The sequence below is a fragment of the Berghia stephanieae genome, chromosome 5, assembly GCF_034508935.2.
Source record: "Berghia stephanieae isolate SIO BIC M18660-M18661 chromosome 5, UCSD_Bste_1.3, whole genome shotgun sequence".
Taxonomy (NCBI): Eukaryota; Metazoa; Mollusca; class Gastropoda; order Nudibranchia; family Aeolidiidae; genus Berghia; species Berghia stephanieae.
In genome coordinates, this window is record NC_088364.1 from 42387427 (window position 1) to 42409843 (window position 22417).

The window sequence follows — 22417 nt, forward strand, 5'->3', positions numbered from 1 at the left end:
GAGAGAGAGAGAGAGAGAGAGAGAGAGAGAGAGAGAGAGAGAGAGAGAATTGCTGGGAGTTAAATAATACTCAAGACACGCTTAGGGCATATTAGCAGGGGAAAAAGAGGAATAATTTTTTTAAAAAGAAAATGGCCATAGATCTAGAGATAAGCATCCAAGAAAAACCAAGACAAAGGGGATAGTTCAAACAGACACGGGTACAGAATCCCCACCAAGGATACCGTCAAATTGCCGCAGTATACAATAAATGATTAATAAAATCAAATGACTTACAAACAAAATATCTCCCACAATGGTAAAGAAAATAAATTTGATGACATATATATTTATATAGGACCCTAACCAGGACATGGAGGAAACTAATAAATAGTCGCATTCCAGGACAATGACAAATGGAAGGGGACAAAAGAGTGGGGGCATGGAATGTAATGAATCAAGAGTTTACCTCATCCACATCCCACCAGAAAGGAGGGAAAGAAGCTCTAAATGAGATGCAAATTTTCTGCTTCGAAATTTAAGTTACGCTATGTAACAGAAAAAAACAAACCAACAGCTAGATAGGGGTGTGAGTTAAAAGTCATTGTTTATTTACACTGTACAACAGCTGTGTCAAACACAACTCGACACAAATCCATGGTTTTAACATTGGGATCTATTTTGATGACCCACTACTTCCCCATTGAGACTTAAATGAGGAGAAACTGCTGGATGCCCCACCTCCACCACCACTCTTCTGACCTTTGACTTGGTTGTTAGATTTGCTGGAACTGTTTGCCCCAGTACTAGAAGATACAGATCCACTATGCTTGTTTCCTACGATCGAAGTCTGCACACTGCTGGCGTTTTTGGACAAGTTTCCTTTGAAGCCAAATCCATCAAATCTGTCAAACTTGTCTAAAACAGAAAAAAAAATGCAATTAAATCATTCTATTATCATATTTTTAAAAGGTGAAAAGAAAAGAAAAAGAAACAAAAAACATTCACAAATTTAATAAGAATATTAATAATAATGATAATAATAAAAATAATAATAGTAATAATAACAATAGTAATAATAATAATACAGTCCTGTAAATGGTTGGTGAAAAAATTGTCGGAACTTTTTGAACACGCGAAAATAGACACAACAGGACAAAAATATAGACACAACACAGATATGACACGTCAATTGACTAGTCAAATCATGTCACTTTCCCCTACTTATTTATAACGAGGTCCTTATTTTATGGTATCAAAAAAAAAAAAAAAATCCCAATTATTTGAAGTCCCAGGTCTGAGTTAGTTGTAAAATGAAAGGAAGAGAACAATTCCTACCCTTTTGAAGGATGTGTATCTAGACGTCTAGTGCTCGACGCGGGAAGCTGCGTATCTTCGCTCCTGTTTGTGTTAAATGTTTACGCTGATTCTTTCGTTTATTTGGATTAATTCTTATAGAAGAAGAAGAAGAAGAAGAAGAAGAAGAAGAAGAAGAAGAAGAAGAAGAAGAAGAAGAAGAAGAAGAAGAAGAAGAACAAGAGGAGGTGGTGCAGTGGTGTGAGCCGAGAGCTTTCGAAGAAGAATATATATTTCGACGAAAAATAATTATTTCGCATTATTTTTTCCCGTCTCACATCGGGATGGAACCAAAGAAATATAGAGACTGAGAAATAAGAACTGGAGATATGCATGTGTGTCGGTAGCAAAATAGAGAGAAACCGTCCGGTCCGGTTCGACACACTTCTGTGTGTGCGTTATTTACTGACTAGGTGTATGTGTGTGAAGACGACTCGCGCGAACTTCGCGACCTCTCTCTTGCTGGCTGTGGCACAGTAGCCAGGCAGTGAATACATAAACGTCTAGTGGAGCGTATAGGTGGCATGATAATATTATAGCTAACTGATTGACGGCATGTTTTGTCTTTGATGCGACAAATAAAGTTTTTTTGTTTTGTTTTTTTAAGTCGGCATTTGAAATGGAATAAAATCTAATTTTTTCGAGGAACAACGAAATAAAAGTCTTTTATTTTCTTTTTTATTGGTTCTGTTCTTTGGCGTTACGAATTTTATTTTTACTATTATCTTTTATTTTTTTTTTTAGCACTTATAGAGCAAAATCATACTGTCGGAAATCCGACAATAGACGGAAGATTTACAGGCCTGATACTGATAATAATAATAATAATAATAATAATAAGAAGAAGAAGAAGAAGAAGAAGAAGAAGAAGAAGAAGAAGAAGAAGAAGAAGAAGAAGAAGAAGAAGAAGAAGAAGAAGAAGAATAATAATAAACTATCGAGATTTGACTTGAAAAAAGAAAAATTTTCATCTCCTATTGATAGAAACATGAAGTCCTTCTCTCAGAGACAAGGACAGAAAGCTATGTAAAGAGGGAGTCTGTTACCATATACCTACATATTAGTTTGAATTTGTTCATAGACAACATTTGGGCATCCATTTTAATCTTTCATGTATTATAAGGCAGAATATAGCACATGATGTTTCAAAAGAGCCTGAAATCAAATTCTAAGAAATCCAAAAAAGCCTGAAACTTATTTTGAAATGTGACCTATTGCCTCAAAAATGGTATATGTTAATGCTGGAAATAAATTCCATTTTAAAAAACCGGAAATTTTGCACCCATGCCACAGACATGATACAACCAATAATTGTAAAGTTGAGTATTAGAGTTGTCTGCTCTAGCAGTAACAACTATTGATTTATCCCTTTATAATCTAGCTCCTCCCAAATGGTTTCTTCAAAGGACTTTTTGGTCTCTTTAGTTATCCCACACTTTGTTTTTGTTTTTAAGGGTTATACATCGAGTGCGACACGTTGAGGTCATTTCAGTGCCAGTAAAAAGGAAGAAAATGGGATAGTAAAAACAATTACAGATTTAAAATTGAAAGTTTTCAAGAAAAAGTAAGAAAAAGGGGAATGGTTTAAATAGGGAACAGCGGTAGATTCCAAGAGCATAATATCATTGTCCTTATCAAACTCTATTGATGTTAAACACAGAAATCTCGAACAAATTGAACCTTCATTTTCGAGTTCTTTGATAAAACTCTTTTGCCTATGTTTCTATTGAATAGAAACGAAAGCTGCCATCGCTCTCCATTGGCATTAACTGTGTAATGTGTTTTCAAATGCATGTGTGGATTAGTGTCTTATGCATGCAATGCTTCACTCTATCTAATGTGTACCAGTACCATTGGGAGACTAGCGAGGCAGTGATGACATAGGCTGTTACTGTTATGTATTAAAATCAAAAAAGTGATTAGGGATGGTGAAGATTGGGTGAGAAGAGACACATGATAGAGATAAGTGAGAAGTGCTAGTGATTAGGTACAAAATTTGTAGATAAAGACATCCAGTGATGAGTGCTTAATCAACAACGCAATGTGCTGACTTTGACCTCATTATATGAGACCAAAAGGGGACCATTATTCCACATGTTATTGAATGAAACACTAAATGATGCATCTTATTAAAAATGAGACCCTACCAACCCCCCCCCCCCCTCCCTCTCACATTCTTTGTAAAATACTCAACATGGAAATCTCGAACAAATCAGCCCGGTCCCAACTTCTTAGAGATTTCCATGCTGCACTGTAATCTCATTCAAAGACAAAGAGAGAGCGAGCAAATTGCAAAACAGATATAGGGGTATAGAAGACATTGTAAGTGGCCTCTGTGCCCACTATGGGAGAAAATTGCCTGTAAATTAACTTTCTATAAATAATCTAGTTCAAAGCTACTCGTGGTAAATTTGTAAAAAAAATTTTGATGTGAATGTGTATAACAAAACAGAAATGAAAATGAATCACTAATTTTTATTTTACAAAGATAAAAACCATTTTTTGTTGTTGTTGTTGTTATTGTTTTGTTTTTTAAGGGTTTTTTTTTAATTATTATTTTTTTTTTTTTATGATTTTAAAAGACAATTTTAAGTGCAATTTGACAATCATTTTTCTCAAGAGGTACAATTATATACACCCAACAGCATTACTGACAAGAAATTTGTTGTTTACCACACTGAACAAAATACATAAATGAAATGTAAAACACTTACTGAAAGTAACAAAAAAATTCCGAAATTGACCATAAGTTGAGAAAACCTATCAACTTCCAACAATGGCAAGCAATATAAATCAGAACAACTTCAACTTACTTTTACTTTTACCCTTCTTGCTTTTCCCCTTCAGTGGTTGGCTATTTTGTAAATCTGTCAATTTTGGAGGCACCTTTTGATTTGCTTCACTCAACACCTGTATCAAATCTGATGCCTGATTGACATTTTTCTCTGTAAAGAATGTGTATGCTGTGCCTTTATTACCAGCACGACCTGTGCGACCGATACGATGGACGTAATCTTCTGAGCAGTGGGGGTAATCAACATTTATGACATATTTAATGTCTTCAACATCTGGCGAGGAAAACAAATAGAATAAACTTTCTTTATATTCCCAAGCCCCTCCCTTCCTTTGGTTAAAAAAAAAAAAAGTGAAATACTCTGATCTTTCAATTAAAACAGATCTATAATTAAGAATTAAAGCAAGTAAAACAGAAAATTAGGCATAGTTGTGTTACAATGGTGAATTAATAGTTTGGACTGAGAAATCTGAAAAAAGAGCGTTTGCCTCTTTTATATTATGGGAATTAAAATCCACATAAAATATAATTTTCTACAATAACCTTCAAAAATTTTCAGATGTTAAGTAAAATTTTTCTTTTTTTTTAAAAAAAAAAAAGAATTTTCTCAAGTTTTCTTGGACATTTCAGTATTAAAATAAGGCCCTGGAGGAAAAAAATTCAAATTCAGCTTATTTTGTCAGAAAAAGAAAAATTATCTATTTAAAATTTACAGGTTCATGTGGCATGTCCATAAAAGTGTTTACTGCATATTCTAAGGAAAATAAATTACATACCCAACCCTCTGGCTGCAACATCTGTAGCAACTAGAATTGGATTGGTCCCATTACGGAAACCTGAGCGAGGTAAATGTAAAGAAATCAATGAATAAGCATATTAAATAGGTCACACGACACACACAACTGAAATGACTGAGAATGATAACACAGAATAGAGACAAGTGGATTCCTTTCACAATATTGACCTGCAAAACAGATGAAGCTACAATGTTGGACTACCTTGATGGTAAAAGTAAAAGGCAATAAGTCAAGAGTCAGACATTAAACAGGTAAATGAATAAATAATCAAGCATATAGTTATAGATAATAGTGGAAACATAGATAGATGGTAGGTAGGTAATTAGTTAGATAGATAGGTAGGTAGATAATGTAGATAGGTATTTGATCATGTCATGATGTAAAAATGATACTAAGAGTACTCGACATATTGACAACAATAATGGAGCAAAGTATTAAGAAATTTATCACCATACTGTAGTCTATATGTCTACAACGATGTTTTAGGCTCGTTTCTAAGCAGGCCTGAAACATTTATTTTGACATACAAACTACGATATTGTTGTAGATAGATAGATAGATAGATAGATAGAAAGACCGATAAATTAGATAAATAGAAAAATAAAGACAAAATTATAATAAATAGATTATTAAAAAATCACAACAGATAAATCTGATGAAGCTCAATATCTAATTACATTTAATCTTTGAGCTCACACATAAGTAGTATTTTTTTATGAAAGAAATTTACCATTAAGAGCTTCCTCTCTAGCATCCTGTGTCTTGTCCCCATGGATACAAACAGCTGGCCAACTGAGGCATTTAAGAGAAGAGAAAAAAAAATGAACTGGGATTGGGGAAGAAAGGATGTAAAAAAAAAATCTAAACTTTGAATTAAATTTTAAAAAAGAACAAAATTCACAAATAAATACTGTACCATCGCTATCATCCAGATTGTATACTACAAAAAAAATGCTACCAGGCAATGAGTTTATCATGTCGGGCATTATTTTTAATTTAGAAGCCTGGTAGACTTATCTTAAGTGGATGGAAATTAAATGGAGAAAGTATTAAAATGAAAAAGAAAAGAAAAAAAAAAAAAAAGAAAGAAGAAAAATACAAGATGCTGTTGTTGAATGTATTTCCTGATTCTATTTCTGCTGTTTCGAGTAAATGTATCCTTCACAATTTTTTCATTCAATACATTATTATCTTTGATGGTTTTAGGAAGAGAAATGGTACTTTGGAAATCTAATCAATTGTTCTTTTGGATACATGTGTGTATATCTATGAGTAAAATTGTGAAACTTGTTGAGCATTAAGTGGATACATGAATAGTAATATAAATAAAAGCTCAATTTTTAAACTTATTGTTTACACCAGTTGTTTGATTTCTGTCGAGGTAAGAGATTGTTAAATGGGTCTCCTTATACATTTGCTTACAATAATCTTACCATGGTAACAGGTGGGCTTCATGCCATAATGTAAATGTAGACATTGAATGCTTATCATGATGATCTATTCTGTCTATTCTTTTGTCATCGAAATATACAATACACTGCAGCCTATCTTTTTACGGGTGTTGTTTTGTCGTGTTTATTGCAAAAATCAGTTATAAAAACCTGGCCCTATGAACTGGGAATTTTGATTCTTTACTGGTGTACAAGTACTTTTGAAATATTACCTTGTGGTCATACATTGAAATTTACATAACATGAGCATACAAACCGAATTTAATTTATCTATCAGATCACAATGTTTAAGAAATAATAATAATGTTTATCTCTATATAATGGAAACTCCCACCAATGGTAAATATTATCCACAGTTACTTACCCATCATTCACCATTCTGGTGGTGATTTCATCAGCTTTCTTTTTGGTCTCCACAAATACCAATGTCTTTTTATCATCTTTATCCATAATGTCAAGCAACAATCTGACCAGTCTGAAAATTGACATTCAGTTTGATAAGGAAATAAAACAAATTGAATGACTTGACAGTTAATAGAGTTAAATCTGTTAGACCATATTTGAGAAATCACACATCTGCTTAGCTTGCATTGGATTTTTAGTAAATGGAAATGACCACTATATGACATTTAAACGCCACCAACAACATTAACCCTTTAGAGGAAGGACAACAATTTTTTTTTTAGATCATAACTTTCCAACCTTATATCTTGTAATAACTTTAATGCATTTTAACTGCTCGCTTGGCAGCATTGATTAGAGGATGTTAGTTTACTTTGCAGTAGAAAACCCTGTATTTAAAGGGTTAAATACAGAGATTTATATTACAAAGAAAATCTGTATATTTTTGGATTTCAAGGATAAAAAATGCGTATCACCATATAATGCATGATTTTTTATCCCTTTTTCCCATGAATGACCACTTTAAAACGGTTTAATTTAATGTTATATAATTCATTTCAGTCGCATATAATAATAATAATAACAACAACAACAACAACAACAACAACAACAATAATAATAATAATAATAATAATAATAATAATAATAATAATAATAATAATAATAATAATAAATAGCACTTATTATAGCGCTTTACTTGTCTAAATAGGCGCCAAGCGCTTTACATTAACATCAATTGAAATATACAATTATACATATACATATCATCAATTATTAAATTTGACACAAGTGGGGTTTAGTTGAGTTTTTTTTTTAATTGAAGGGATGAGGATGACCTAAGGGATACTGATAGGGAATTCCAACATTGAGGGGCGACAAATTGAAATGATTGACAGTCAACCTTAAGGCCACACATCACAGCAGGTGGGACTTGACCTTGGTAACTTTTGGATACGAGGTAAAGACCATAAAGCTGAGCATGCCATCTCCCACAAAACTATACAGAAGACTTAATGTCTCTGCGATTGTAATTTGAGTAATATGAATGAATTTATGAGAGAAGAAAAAACAAATGAAGAGTTTTTTTTTTTTTTAAACACATCAAAAGACATAAAATGAAACTGAAAGAAGTCTTCTAGAACCACATGGTTGAAGAAGCTTAAGTTTATCCTGGGTTCTGTGCATTAAATGAACCTTTGATTTTTAAAATATATTTATATTTTATTTAAACTACACCCTACTGAGGCATAATTAGGTGCTGTTGCCCACGCATTCCATGAAGGAATAAAGATAATCCATCAAACAAACCTATGATGTCAAAAGCAAACACCCATGTTGTCCAAAAAGAGAAGAAAAAAATGACTATCAACTTGGAACAAAAAAAAGTGTACTCACTTTCCCTCTTTATCCCTTTCTGTACAAACATCAACAATCTGTTCAATGTTGTGGTTGGCTGTCAGTTGCAAAGCGCCTATCGTCACTTGTATGTAGTCACCTAAGAACTCCTCAGCCAGTTTGCGTACTTCTCTAGGCCATGTAGCACTCCACATAAGAGTTTGTCTGTCAGGCTGAAAAAAGAAAACATGCAAAATCATCATGACTTCAGATCTGCCAATCACCAAACCTGTAATTCTTTGAAAACTCTCAAAATGTCAAGACATTATTACATAAATTACTACTTTAAAATGATTCATAATAAAAAACATGTAGTCCCAATTCAAAATCAAATTGACTGGTGAGTGAAAATAATCTGTTTTCCTTTTGATTAAATAACCAAATTTGGCCCCTAAAAACTATTTGTAATGACAGGTAATTAGTCATATTCCTATTCTCATACACTTCATTCAAAATACCCACAATATACATATCAAACATATAGATTGTAACAACGGCTTGAACACAGTGCCAAAAAGTAAACTATCTCTGTCCTCTTTGAAAGCCTTATAAAGAAGTCAATATGGACCCATTTTCTCATTAATAATATAAACATATAAACAGACATGACCTGCACAGGCAATGACCAATAAACCTGTGCCTATTTTGTTTAATTTGAATTTGGAAGAAAAAATTTGGCAATAACCTCATAGGCATGATTTCCATCCTTATTTATGTGAAAAATCACTTTAAAATGTATTAGGAAAGATGAAATATATTTCAATTTGGTCATGTGTCCATTTCTAAATAAAGTGGAATCCGCATGAAGCCAACACTCTTAAAAGTCAACTTATGCAAGTCACCACTGCTTGCCATTACCAAATGTTCTGTTCTTTATCTAAGTGTGTTCTATTGATAATGGATAAAGTCAACTTTGCTTAAATTCAACCAATCTTTCTGGTCTGGTAGTGTTGGCATTATCAGGATTCCATAACAATATCTCAATTTTTCCTCAAATTTTTATTTTTAAAAATCTGAATCTTTTTAAACAATCTAAATCTGGAGGAAAAAAAAACAACAAAATGTGACCACATTTAGCGAGGTGAAAATAAGTATATGTGGTAGATCTAGATAAATTTGCAGTGACAAAAAGAGAACTTACTCTGACTTGTTCCAGAATTTTTGTAATCTGTGGTTCGAACCCCATGTCCAGCATTCTGTCGGCTTCATCAAGGACTAGGTATGTCACACGCTTCAGATTGATCTTACCACATCCAACAAATTCAATAAGTCTGCCTGGTGTGGCGATGCAAACATCACATCCTGGGGAAATAGATATGGAAAGTGTGGCAACAGTTATGCGGCTATGTGGTCTTGTGGTATGACACTCGCTTTCGGATCAAAAGATCCTGGAGTCGAGCCCCGCTCAGCGCATAGTTGAGTCTGTGGAAAAGGCTCTTTACTCACATTCTCTCACCATACTCATGTGTAAAATGAGTACCTGACCATTAACAGCGTTGACTCTGTTAGAAAAAACTGTAATATTGCCTAAAAGGCATCATGTCCCATCCTAAATCAAATGTTGCTGTTGGCCAGGGACCCCTTGTAATCAGCTTTGACTTTGAGCATGTTTAGTGAAAATTGCGCTTTATAAAAGCTCAATTTTTTATTTTTTCCATTTCATATTTATGGTGATTCAGCCGTTTTTCCTCCCCAATGAAACCGACTACCATAATTTTATTGACAATTTTTATTTAAAACTTTAGCTTACTACTACTACTAATACTACTACTACTACTAATACTACTAATAATAATAATAATAATCATCGTAAATTTCCGTCACCAGCATTATCACCATATTCAAAAGCCTGTTTACTTACCTCTTTCCAAATCCCTCAACTGTGGTAGTTTGGGCGTACCTCCATAAAGGCAGACACTTTTGGTACCTGGCAAACTGTTGTAATTAAAAGGGTTTACAGTATAATAACATTATGACAGAACAGAGAGAGAGAGAGAGAGAGAGAGAGAAAGAGAGAGAGAAAAAGAGAGAGAAAGAAAGAGAGAGAAAGAAAGAGAGAGAGCTTCAATTATCTATTCCTGACACTATGACAATATAAAAAATAGAAACAAAGTATGTTGCCTATTTATTACTTGATGACACTTATCCTGAACCTAACCTTAATTTACTTTTTATTTTATTCCCATAAACCTTGATTAAATCTAACCTTCAAAGAATGAATTTCTCTAACTTCATCGGTTTTCACATTACCTAGGCTGGTTATAACTGCAGTCTTAACAGTTTTTCCTATATAACAAGTGGCAATACAACTTAAGTCTTAACGGCAATCTAGATTGGACTCTCATGGTAAAAACAATATCAGACTCATTGACAAAGAACAAAATAAATTATATTTTTTTGGAGGGTGAAAAATTAGAATTTCAATGTTGAAAAAGTCTCTTGACTTGAATGCAAGATGTTCATCCTATGACTATGAATTATCACTTTTAAACGCTTTACCATTTCTCTTCTCCCTAAATTCTGCAAACCACCCATGGTGTATTGTGGCAGATGAGGAATTTCAAAGATTAAAAGTGGCTAAAATGCTCTTTAATGTTCTGAATTGACTTTGCATATTTATATTTTGTCACTTATATATATCTATCATAAATAATATTTTCATCAATTTCTCACTATAATTTTGATTAAAATTTCAGTCTCAAGGGAAAATTAAAAAGAAAAACTAAAATGAAAGTGGCCCATTTGGATCCTGAAAGAAGCGGTATATGTGGCAGGTCTATATTAGATGTTTAGTCAAAAGACAAAAGATACAAACCCTGTGTCCTGGGCTACTTCTAGCACTTGCTGTGCTAATTCTCTGGTGGGGACCAACACCAAAACCTGTGGCTGGAGAGAGAATTTCAAACAAATTATATAAGTGCAATCACGATAATAATAATAATAATAATAATAATAATAATAATAATAATAATAATAATAATAATAATAACAATGATGATGATGAAAATAATAATAATAATAATAATAATAATAATAATAAAATACAGCGCATCCTTTTTAAAGTTCTCCGCGATATGACTATCTGGGCTAAAACCTCAAATCCTTAAGTGGTGATGACCAATTATAATAATAATAATAATAATAATAATAATAATAATCATAATAATAATAATAATAATAATAATAAGAAGAAGAAGAAGAAGAAGAAGAAGAAGAAGAAGAAGAATAACAATAATAAATAAATCATCATCATCATAAAAAAATGCACACATCTCATGAAATAGCTTTTGCGACTGTACATATTGTAAAAGCAAAAACTTACTGTTGGTGCTGATGCCTCACTGCTTTCTAAGTTAGTTTGGCTATCCATATGGACAACAGCTGGCAACATGAACTGTGTGAAGAAATAAAATATTTATACAAAGTATAGTGTCGATTAGGAAGTGTGATATTTGAACATACTCAAGTGAAATCAAAATAACATCAAATATTCAGTTAACCATGGGAAAACTACCTGTCTCACGATTCAATGTTTCTCTCATCAAAGATTTTGTCCTTCATATTTGTTTTGTCCAGAATGAATCTACAACATTTAAGGGCCATATAACCAAGTGGACAAGGCATAGGCATCTTGCTCTTTTTGGGTAGGAAATTTTCCCCTATTACTTACTTAGCAAAGCACATCAGCTGGAACCAATGTTATTCCAGTATGACTTTAAAATGGCAGCCTGGTAGGGTTGTATGTTTTATTGTGACCAGAGGCAATGAATGCCTGTACTGCAGTGTGGTCTTGAGCAAGTCACCTCACACCTAAACAAAGTTCATGACGACCCAGAGTGGTTCTTATTATTAAATGAAAAATTTCCCAAATAAGTATAAAACAGTTTGCTCATTTATTCAAAAAATAAAAACATCTTTAAATAGCCTATTAAAGAACTAATTCAATTCAAGTTTTCTTCATATATAAATTTCGTTTTGTCCAAAGAAATTTCATCCCCACATCTGACATAATTAACCTGCACACCTGCCATATTAAACAACTAAAATATTGATTCGAATCTTTTAAAATTCAAATTGAAAGGACAAAAACAGTATCAATACAACTGCAATATTTTCAACCTATTCATATGAATTGTGGTCTCAAAAGAATTAAAATTGATACATGTGGCATGTACAAATGCACTATGTCAGAGTTTGACCTTAACCTACAAAAATTATTCTAGAAACTATTCAAACTCACCCCAAGCGTTTTACCAGATCCTGTCTGTGCAATGCCAACTAAATTTTTCCCTAAGAGGGCAATCGGCCAAGCCATTGACTGGATGGGGGTGGGTTTTTCCCATTTGTTCTTGTGGATACGACTCATGATATATTCTGTGGATAGATTGAGATTAATCTGAATTATCTCATGTTTTACAAAAACTGGATCCAATAAAGAAAGGACAAACAACAAATAAAACCAAAAGCCAATGATCTATGTTGGTAAACAGATACAGGGGGATAGAAGTCACAGTAAGTGCCTCCCGGCCCACAAAGAAAGTGAATTAAGAGGACACCAAACCATTATGTAAATGGGGTAAATTAATACAAAAATGCTAGAATCAATATCAATATCACTATCTTTACGGGAGACAAAATATTACAAATTATGTGTCACACATAGAATAAGTACAAAGAATGAGCTGGTGAAAACATTTCATATTAGGTAATCAGTGATCTCCCCCCAAAAATTGGCTGCAACATGTGACCATTTTGAAGGATAAAAAAAAAAAAATTTCTCTTTTTTTTTTCTTAACTTATTTTTCTGTGTTTTTTGTTTTGGTTTGTTTCTTTGTTTCATTATTTTATTTGTGTTCTTCTTATTTATTATTTTTATTATAAAAAAAGATGAAAAAATACCCCCAAAAAACTGGACGGGGAGGAGGGGGTGGTGGAGAGGTATTTTCAATGCTGTGATAATCCATATTCAATATGGAGATATAGGTAGGTAACATTTTATAATGTACACATAAACAAGAATAATCACAGGGATCCGGGATCTTGTCATTGCTTTATGGTGAAAACTGAATCTAGTTTTGTTTGCTTCTTCTTCGTGCTTAGGTCAAGAGAAAATTTTTCTGAATTTCACATTATGGTATTATTCCCTTTTGTTTTGATCCTCAGTCATCTTTTGCTTCTTCACTTCCTGAATTATATCAGAGTCTGTAAGTCTTTGTCAAAATCTATCTGGAGATTAAATTCTTCATTAATCACATTTCCTAGTGCCTCCAGTATGTAGTCTCTTACAACCTGCCCCTCCATTCTCAATATGGTTAAAACCAGCTTTTTGGTAACTATATTGTTTTGTGGCCTGCTTTACGTTACTCCATGCTTTTCCAAGCATGTGAATTGCATCGACCAGCGAAATTTAAAAAATTGCCTCCATTGCGCTGGTCTCAATGTCGACATTGAGTTCAGAAGTAAGTCGTTTATTTTGTGGAGTTGAATTTAATATAATGAAATTACATATTACACGACAATTTCATATGGTGAAATTTTTCAACTTGTAGAAAAGTAATTTAAAACTCACCTTTACAATAAATACCCATCTCATCAGCATTTAAGAAGTTTTTTGCCTCATATCTGGAGAGCAGTATGGGGATATCGTTATGCTGAAACATTACAGCTGCTTCATTATTTGTTGCCTGTTTCTCTCAATGTTCTTTTTTAAACTTTAATCCAGACCGTATTACAAATCGGCTGATCCAATTACTATCTGAAGGCTAAAAGTCGTGTCCTATCTGGCTTGCAAATTCAATAGCTTTTTCTTTCAGGATAGGCTGATTTATCCTGACTTCTTGAGACATCTTAGTTTTATACCAAAGGTACAATGGGGCATCAACATCTTCCTCCTTGAACATACCTTCTTTATGAGTCATGTTGCCTTTCCTTCCCTCCTCTCTCAATTTATCTTTCTGGGCGACAATTCTGGAAACTGTTCTTCTATCAAATGAAAATTTCTTTCCAATTTCTGTGAAATTTGCCTTTCCTGAGAACCGTTTTACTTTGGTCACGATTTGTAGTTTTTCGCGAAATCAATTGCTGGTTTCGACATTTTGCCGACAGACACATTATCCTTCAAAACAAAACAAAATCTAGCTGGCCTGTTCTTTGCAGGCACCAGTAAGATCTCTTTGAAAACTGGACTTTGAATCCTAGCACTGTTGTGCCATTCCATGAATCCTCGTTCTCACGACTCGACATCTGACATAGATCAAAGAAGCGATATTTCCGTAATCTTACGAGTCACCACCACAATTCGTTATCACACATGATAGACACGAATGAATGTGTCAAATATTTATTAATGTCAGAGGGACGTTGGTCAGTTGTGGGGGCAAAAGGGAGGGGGGGGGGGGGCTAGCAAGGACAAGTAGATGATGGATTGGGAGGCTCATGTGAGCTAATCACTGCAAAATGGGAGGAGCGGACTAAAAGACAAAATTATTGACAGTGGATTCGGACTTCAGGGATGGAGACTTGTGGTAAAACAAAGGCATGTTTGGATGTTGGTAACTTTTCCTGTGTCAGCCAACAGAAGTCAGGGGAGAGAGAGGAGGGGTCTCTTTTCTTTATGTCAAACACAGCTGAACACATTGTGAAATTGTGCTGCAGTTTTGGGAGATTGAAAAATAAACCAAAAAAACATTGTCAATTTGTCAGAGTGGGCACTTAGGCAGGATCCGTTTTTAGAAGCTGGCATTTAAAGTTGTGTTTTACAGAAACGAGCATTAAGACTGCAGGCAATTAGGCGATCACTACTGTATCAGGGGTTTTTTTGTTTGTTTTTTATTGGGGGGGGGGGGGTAGCTTAGCAGTGTTAGTGTATACCTCTTCTCTTATTCCTTAATAGCAAAATTTACCTGGGAAATTTCCCTCCTCAAATTGCAGGATGGGATTTGGAATATTTTCACCTGCAGCCGTGATTTCATTTGCCTCTTGGAATTGTTTTACTTCTGCCTGAGAAAATAAAAATGTGAACAAAGAAATTACTATGAAGTGCAAATTATAATTATAAAACATAAACATAACCACTATTATTATCCACATTCCTGTACGTATATTATTTGTTTTTACTTTGACATTTTAAGGTCAAGAGCAAGTATTTTACTATGATTGTAATCTCTCACATTTGATAAGGATTTCATATTATTTCATTTCCAAATAACCTCCTGTATACAAAAAACTCTTGTGAATTGATAGGTCCAGTTTTTAGAGTTTAAGCCAAATTATCTTGAAACTAAAACCTGTACATCAACCATGAAATCAAATCTTCTAAAGTCTTTGCTGTTCATAAAAACAACCTTATTTAAAGTCAAGTTTAGAGATTGAATAATAATAAGTCAATCATTCATTCCAACTCTTATCAACGAGATAGTGCTGGACATATTTCAGTTGGAGTGAAGCCCTCTATAGGCTTCAACAGTCATGACATCACTTCCCTCGTAATGACGCAAAGTAACTTAGTAACTAGTTCTAAACTAATGAAACAATGACAGATGCCCTTATGAAATACTTCTCCGACGAGCATAAAAGTGTATCCAGAGGAGAAAAACTTTATAAACCTGATCATATGACATGTGAAAATGTTCTAGCCAGCATGAAGAATAAAAAGTACAAATATTATTTGTTTAGAACCAAGCTGCTCATTGCTGGGTGGACGTTACATCAGACTATTGAATCCTATTGCAATTAGTTCATCGACTGGTGAAGGTTATCCATAAACTGCACAAAGGGCCACCAGTGGTTTATATGAGACCCACCTCCTCAAATCGATATAAATATCATAGTATGTCGAGGTGTACTAGATGCAGAAGTGAATTTGAAATTTGAATGATCAGAATTATTAAAATTTAATTATTTGCACTTTAAGAAACCACACTCATTTTTTTCAATAATACATATATACTAATGTCTCAATCTCAAGTTTTTGACACTCTAAATTCAATTTTCAGTATTTCTATCACCTTGATACAATACCGTTTTGTAGTGGAGGGTCACATCATATGTTAAAATGTGTGAGGTATACCGACCTTATTCTAAGCTGACCTCTACAATGAATTCATCTTTAGATTCTATAAACATAGAAGCAGATTTAAAATTTAAGTGCCTGAGGATGGTGAATTTTAAGCACAAGCAAGCCTTGTTATTAAGAAACCATTAACAATCTTCACAAGCATTAGACATTTGTTTAGGGAAATGACTGCCACTTACAGCAGTTCTGTTTGCAACAGTAGGATTCTCTTTGTAGACATTTTTCTCAAACCCTGGCAGAGTCACTAGTTCCCACTCTGGTTTCACCAAATCTTTCCCGATATTATTTTTCTCTTTGATCCTTTCAAGCTTCTTCAATTCTTCATCGTCAGAGCCACTGCCGTAGTCGTAGCCATCTCTCTGCCGTGCCTTACTGCCGTGTCCAAATCCTCCTATCTTGCCATCCTTGATGCCTTTGCCAAATCCACCTTTCACACGACCTTTGTTGCCACCGCCACCTCTTCCACCTTTGCCGCTACCACCTCCTCTACGAAACCGTGATCTGTTTAATAGAATTGGGAACAGTCAGATTATAAGTATAAGCGACAGAAATTTCAAAGGATGATAACAGATAAAGATGAAATGATTAGTGTATCAAATGGTGTCCTCTCAAAATCAGTGTAAAAGTGGCAAGAGGGGAATTATTTGAAATTGTTTCAGTGAGATATTGGGGATATATAATCCAGAAGTGATACAGAAAATTGTTTCTCACGTCTAGCCGAGTTTTTAATTATGTAGTGTTTTTATGCACCTCCATTGACAGTGTATCTTAACGGATCGTTTTTATACACCTCCGTCACGCATGCGCATTCCACCCAATTTCATTAGCGATATTGTGTTTCTGTATTTGGACATGGCAAAAGTTATATTGTGACATCTGTAGGATGTTTTTGTTAATAAATTTATATAAAAATAATAATAATTTAAAAGATCGAAATATAAAACCAGAAAATAGAAGTTGCATTGAAGGTAAAATAATGTTTTAGAAAGACCTTATTAAATGTGATGAACAGGCAGGTGGCTCCGTAGCGCAGTGGACAGGCTGTCAGACTCCAACCTTGAAAGTACTGGATTCGATTCCCATTGTTGACATTTTTTTTTTTTTTGGATTTACTTTGTTTTTGTTTGCTTTTTTTCTTTCTTTTTTTTTTCTTTTCAAAAACTTTTTATCATGTTTTTAAAAAACTTTGATTTTAATTTTCTAAAATTATTTATTTATTTGACATCAGTATTTGTGTGCCATGTTTCTTTTTACTTTTGATTTTTAAAATTATTGTTATTATTCTTTAATTTATTATCATTGTACATCGGTAATCACTAAGCAGCATGCTAAACTACAATCTAAAACTATTTAAACCTCATGGACGTATGCAGCAACATTTTCATTAATTTACCATCACCGCCAACGGAGGTGCATAAAAACGGTGCGTTTTTGTACACCTCCAATGGAGGTGTATAAAAACGCCACCTTTTAATTATGTAACATTTGCGTCATATTATGTAATAATGTGTTAAATCTGAAATGTTTATCTTCCTCTTTATTAATGTAAATGCATTGTCCTCGATAAGATGAACATTTTGGTATACAATATATGATAAGAACTCCATATTGACTGTTTTAAACATTTTTTATTAACATCACGCGATTTCGGTCACAACTTTGCAATGGTAATTCTGGGGTAAAAATCTAGGCAGTTTAGTGAGCAGCAGCAGTGGCAGTCAAATTTTGACCCAACTCGCCCATAGGAAAGTTGTGACTGGAAATTGCCGTTCGCGTTTTGGGGGGTTCAATTAAAGATGCATAACTTCGTTATAAAGAGGAATATCGATGATATTTTGGTATCATTATTTTCGTCTTTCAATTTCCTTTTAAATGGTGCCAATTAAAGAAAAATCCATTAATAATTCCAGAAGTTATATGAAGTTAAAATTTGGCAATTTTCAAATGCATTTATTTTTTTATTTACCGCGTGTGTTTTTAAAATTTAAACGCTTGTTTTTAGAATAACATCTAAACTTTATTCATGCCAAATTTCAGGGCTCTATATCGATGCGTAGACACCTTTTAACTCTGCGCCGAAATGCCTTGTTTACATTATCTTCTCATCATGGCTGCCGGGCGATATCGATATTTTAAATTTAGTTTATGTATTATGTTAAATTTAGTCCATAATATTTTCAGTACTATTATTTACTATGTTTTTATTTTGAATACATACTTTCCAACTTTATTTATAGGCATATTATAGTTTTTGTTTTAAAAGTTTGTATATTTCTTCTCTTTGTGAAATCCGATATTAATAATATCGACAATTGCTTTAATTTAATTTTATTTTACTTTGCCATAAAGTCATCAAGTTTCTTTCCCATGTGTTTAGATATGTTTATCATTTGTATCCATATTCTAAAGGCCTTAGCCTTAATAATTATTATGGTAAGAAGTTCTATTAGTTTTGACACCCCCATACATTGAGAGAGAAGGGGGAGGGGGGGGGGGGGGATAAAATTATATTAATTGTCAGTTCAAATCATGTAATAGCAATAAACCCAAAGTGTTTAGCAGAATTTTTTTAAGTATTAAAAGCCAGAACTTTCCTTCTAATTATAATAGGGAATCTGTTTCAATTTATTTGAACTTTTTCAATCTACCATTTTATTTATATGCAATTAAATTGCCATAGGTAAAAATAAACTCATTATGTCATTACACAACATGTTTATATCTTTTCATTTAAATAGTCTCAAACCCTTTTTTATTCTCTCTATGTATTAATTAAAAGAGGGTAATTATTTGCAATTGTTTCAGTGAGATATTGGGGATAAATCCAAAAGTGATAGAGCAAATAATTTCTTACGTCTAGCCGAGTTTTTGATTAGGGAGTTTAATAGAAATTCTAAATGTACCTCACACACTTGAAACCAATGTCATATGAAAGAGCTGGCAACACAGATTACAAAACAGTTTGAATTTTGTTTGTATCTTGATTAGAAATGTAGTTACGGCAGTTCAAAGTCTGAAATTTCAGACCGATTTTTACCCCAAAATTACCATTGCAAAGTTGTGACCGAAATCGCGTGATGTTAATAAAAAATGGTTAAAACAGTCAATATGGAGTTCTTATAATATATTGTATACCAAAATGTTCGTCTTATCGAGGACAATGCATTTACATTAATAAAGAGGAAGATAAACATTTCAAATAAACACATTATTACATAATATGACGCAAATGTTACATAATCAAAAACTCGGCTAGACGTAAGAAACAATTTGCTCTATCACTTTTGGATTTATCCCCAATATCTCATTGAAACAATTGCAAATAATTCCCCTCTTCTAATTAATACATAGAGAATAAAAAAGGGTTTGAGAGTATTTAAATGAAAAGATATAAACATGTTGTGTAATGTCATAATGAGTTTATTTTTACCTATGGCAATTTAATTGCATATAAATAAAATGGTAGATTGAAAAACTTCAAATAAATTGAAACAGATTCCCTATTATATCTAATTAGAAGGAAAGTTCTGGCTTTTAATACTTTAAAAAATTCTGCTGAACCACTTTGGGTTTATTGCTATTACATCATTTGAACTGACAATTAATATAATTTTATCCCCCCACCCCCTCCCCCCTTCTCTCTCAATATATGGGGGTGTCAAAACTAATAGAACTTCTTACCATAATAATTATTAAGGCTAAGGCCTTTAGAATATGGATACAAATGATAAACATATCTAAACATATGGGAAAGAAACTTGATGACTTGATGGCAAAGTAAAATAAAATTAAATTAAAGCAATTGGTATTTTTAAAATATCGATATTATTAATATCGGATTTCACAAAGAGAAGAAATATACGAACTTTTAAAACAAAAACTATAAAAAGCCTATAAATAAAGTTGGAAAGTATGTATTCAAAATAAAAACATAGCAAATAATAGTACTGAAAATATTATGGACTAAATTTAACATAATACATAACTAAGTTTAAAATATCGATATGAATATCGATATCGTCCGGCAGCCATGATGAGAAGATAATGTAAACAAGGCATTTCGGCGCAGAGTTAAAAGGTGTCTGCGCATCGATATAGAGCCCTGAAATTTGGCATGAATAAAGTTTAGATGTTATTCTAAAAACAAGCGTTTAAATTTTAAAAACACACGCGGTAAATAAAAAAATAAATGCATTTGAAAATTGCCAAATTTTAACTTCATATAACTTCTGGAATTATCAATGGATTTTTCCTTAATTGGCACCATTTAAAAGGAAATTGAAAGACGAAAATAATGATATCAAAATATCTGCGATATTCCTCTTTATAACGGAGTTATGCATCTTTAATTGAACCCCCCAAAACGCGAACGGCAATTTTCGGTCACAACTTTCCTATGGGCGAGTTGGGTCAAAATTTGACTGCCACTGCTGCTGCTCACTAAACTGCCTATTTTGATTATGTAACATTTGCGACATATTATGTAATAATGTGTTAATTTGAAATGTTTATCTTCCTCTTTATTAATGTAAATGCATTGTCCTCGATAAGACGAACATTGTGGTATACAATATATGATAAGAACTCCATATTGACTGTTTTTATTAACAGTTGACATCACGCGATTTCGGTCACAACTTTGCAATGGTAATTTTGGGGTATAAATCGGTCTGAAATTTCAGACTTTGAACTGCCGTAACTACATTTCTAATCGAGATAGAAACAAAATTCAAACTGTTTTGTAATCTGTGTTGCCAGCTCTTTCATATTACATTGGTTTCAAGTGTGCGAGTTACATTTAGAATTTCTATCAAACTCCCTAGTATGAGTCGAGTATGAATTTCATGATGACGATGAGTGATGAGTTGGGAAGTGGACAACTTGTTACTCGTCGGACAAGTAAAATTTCTTTGCTTACCGGCGATATACTTTTTTCTCTCTGTAATCAAATACTGGCATTGTGTTTTCAACAACAACAAAACTGTTTTCGAACCAAATGTCACATCTTATTGTTCCAAATAGTTCTGATACAACGTGTGAGATTGTTTTCTATAGAACTGAAAGTAGAGATAAAGGCAAACATCCGGTAGCTTCCGAAACGGGAATTTCAATGTTCTAAATATAAAATTGTATCGCGTAGTAATAATTCATAGGTTTGAGGTTTTAATGAAGCCATCAGTTGGAGTCAAGGGAAAAGTTATTTTCCATATCAAAATTGTCGAACGTGAATCATATCTATTGTTGAAATGTATGCAGTCTCCTTATCAGTGATCAGAATGACTATAGTTCTCCTAAGCCGAAATAGTACAGTTGTCAAAATAGAAACTGTGTTTTCAGTCCACCAGTGGACTGAAAACACAGCTGTGTATTCAGTCCACCGGAAATAAAAATATTTATTAAGGACCAATTATCGTCTATACTTGCTATCTTAATCGATAATGACGCCATTGATACTGAGCCTATTGTATGTTAGGCATCATCAGAAGTGGACAGGCATAACAGTTATGACAATTTGACGGCTTAATAATATCATTTACAGCGTTTTATTTACTCTCGAAAAGTCTTGATTGAGAGTTGTTCGAAATCGGGAGCCTGAAACAGACAAATTCTTACCATGGTTGCCAGATGGCCAAAATTGGCCACACAGAGAATAATGTTTCTATAATTAATTTAAAATTGACATTTATATCTATTTTTAATATTTTCTAGTCCGTTAGAATTTTTATGATTATCAAAACCGATGAGTTTTCCAAGGAGATCAGAATTTTAGTATTGCTTGCCCAAGTAAGGTTTATTTGGTCACTTTTCACATCGATCACTGGCCTCGAGCACGCCTGTGTCCTCCCTTGGCAAAAAAAATTCTTAATTTTCAAGTTCAACACGTTGACGCCATTCCTGGTGACGCGAGAAGATTGATCGACCTTTATTTTTATTTTTTTAATTATTTAATTTTACTCACTTTTAAGATTATTATTTGAATTTAGAACACAGTGAGACGTCAAAATATATTGCCTTGTGTATTTCTTGTACGTAGCAATATGAATCCGGAGAAAACGAACAAACAAAACAAAACCAACCAAAAAAAAAAAAAAAAAAAAAAAAAAGAGAGAGAGAGAGAGAGAGAGAGAGAGAGAGAGAGAGAGAGAGAGAGAGAGAGAGAGAGAGAGGG

General features: G+C 33.2%; 1 protein-coding gene across 1 annotated transcript; it reads right to left on the reverse strand.

The window, feature by feature from the left end:
- Nucleotides 1-561: 561 nt before the first annotated feature.
- Nucleotides 562-21326, reverse strand: LOC144972954 (uncharacterized). Its single transcript, XM_078914807.1, has 14 exons — nucleotides 21167-21326; nucleotides 16428-16749; nucleotides 15077-15173; nucleotides 12415-12548; nucleotides 11497-11568; nucleotides 10990-11060; nucleotides 10036-10109; nucleotides 9316-9476; nucleotides 8175-8347; nucleotides 6742-6852; nucleotides 5657-5718; nucleotides 4906-4965; nucleotides 4149-4403; nucleotides 562-897 (listed from the first exon to the last, which is right to left on the reverse strand). Exons 1-14 carry the CDS (start codon nucleotides 21205-21207, stop codon nucleotides 656-658), a joined length of 1875 nt encoding a protein of 624 aa, XP_078770933.1. The 5' UTR covers nucleotides 21208-21326; the 3' UTR covers nucleotides 562-655.
- Between the last annotated feature and the right edge of the window lie 1091 nt (nucleotides 21327-22417).

Coding starts and splice junctions, on each gene's coding strand:
- LOC144972954 (XM_078914807.1), bottom strand. CDS start 21,207: ATGCCAGTATTTGATTACAGAGAGAAAAAAGTATATCGCCG. Junction 5,719..6,741: donor ACCAGAATGGTGAATGATGG/GTAAGTAACTGT, acceptor TAAATGCCTCAG/TTGGCCAGCTGTTTGTATCC. Junction 4,404..4,905: donor TGTTGCAGCCAGAGGGTTGG/GTATGTAATTTA, acceptor TTTCCTCGCCAG/ATGTTGAAGACATTAAATAT.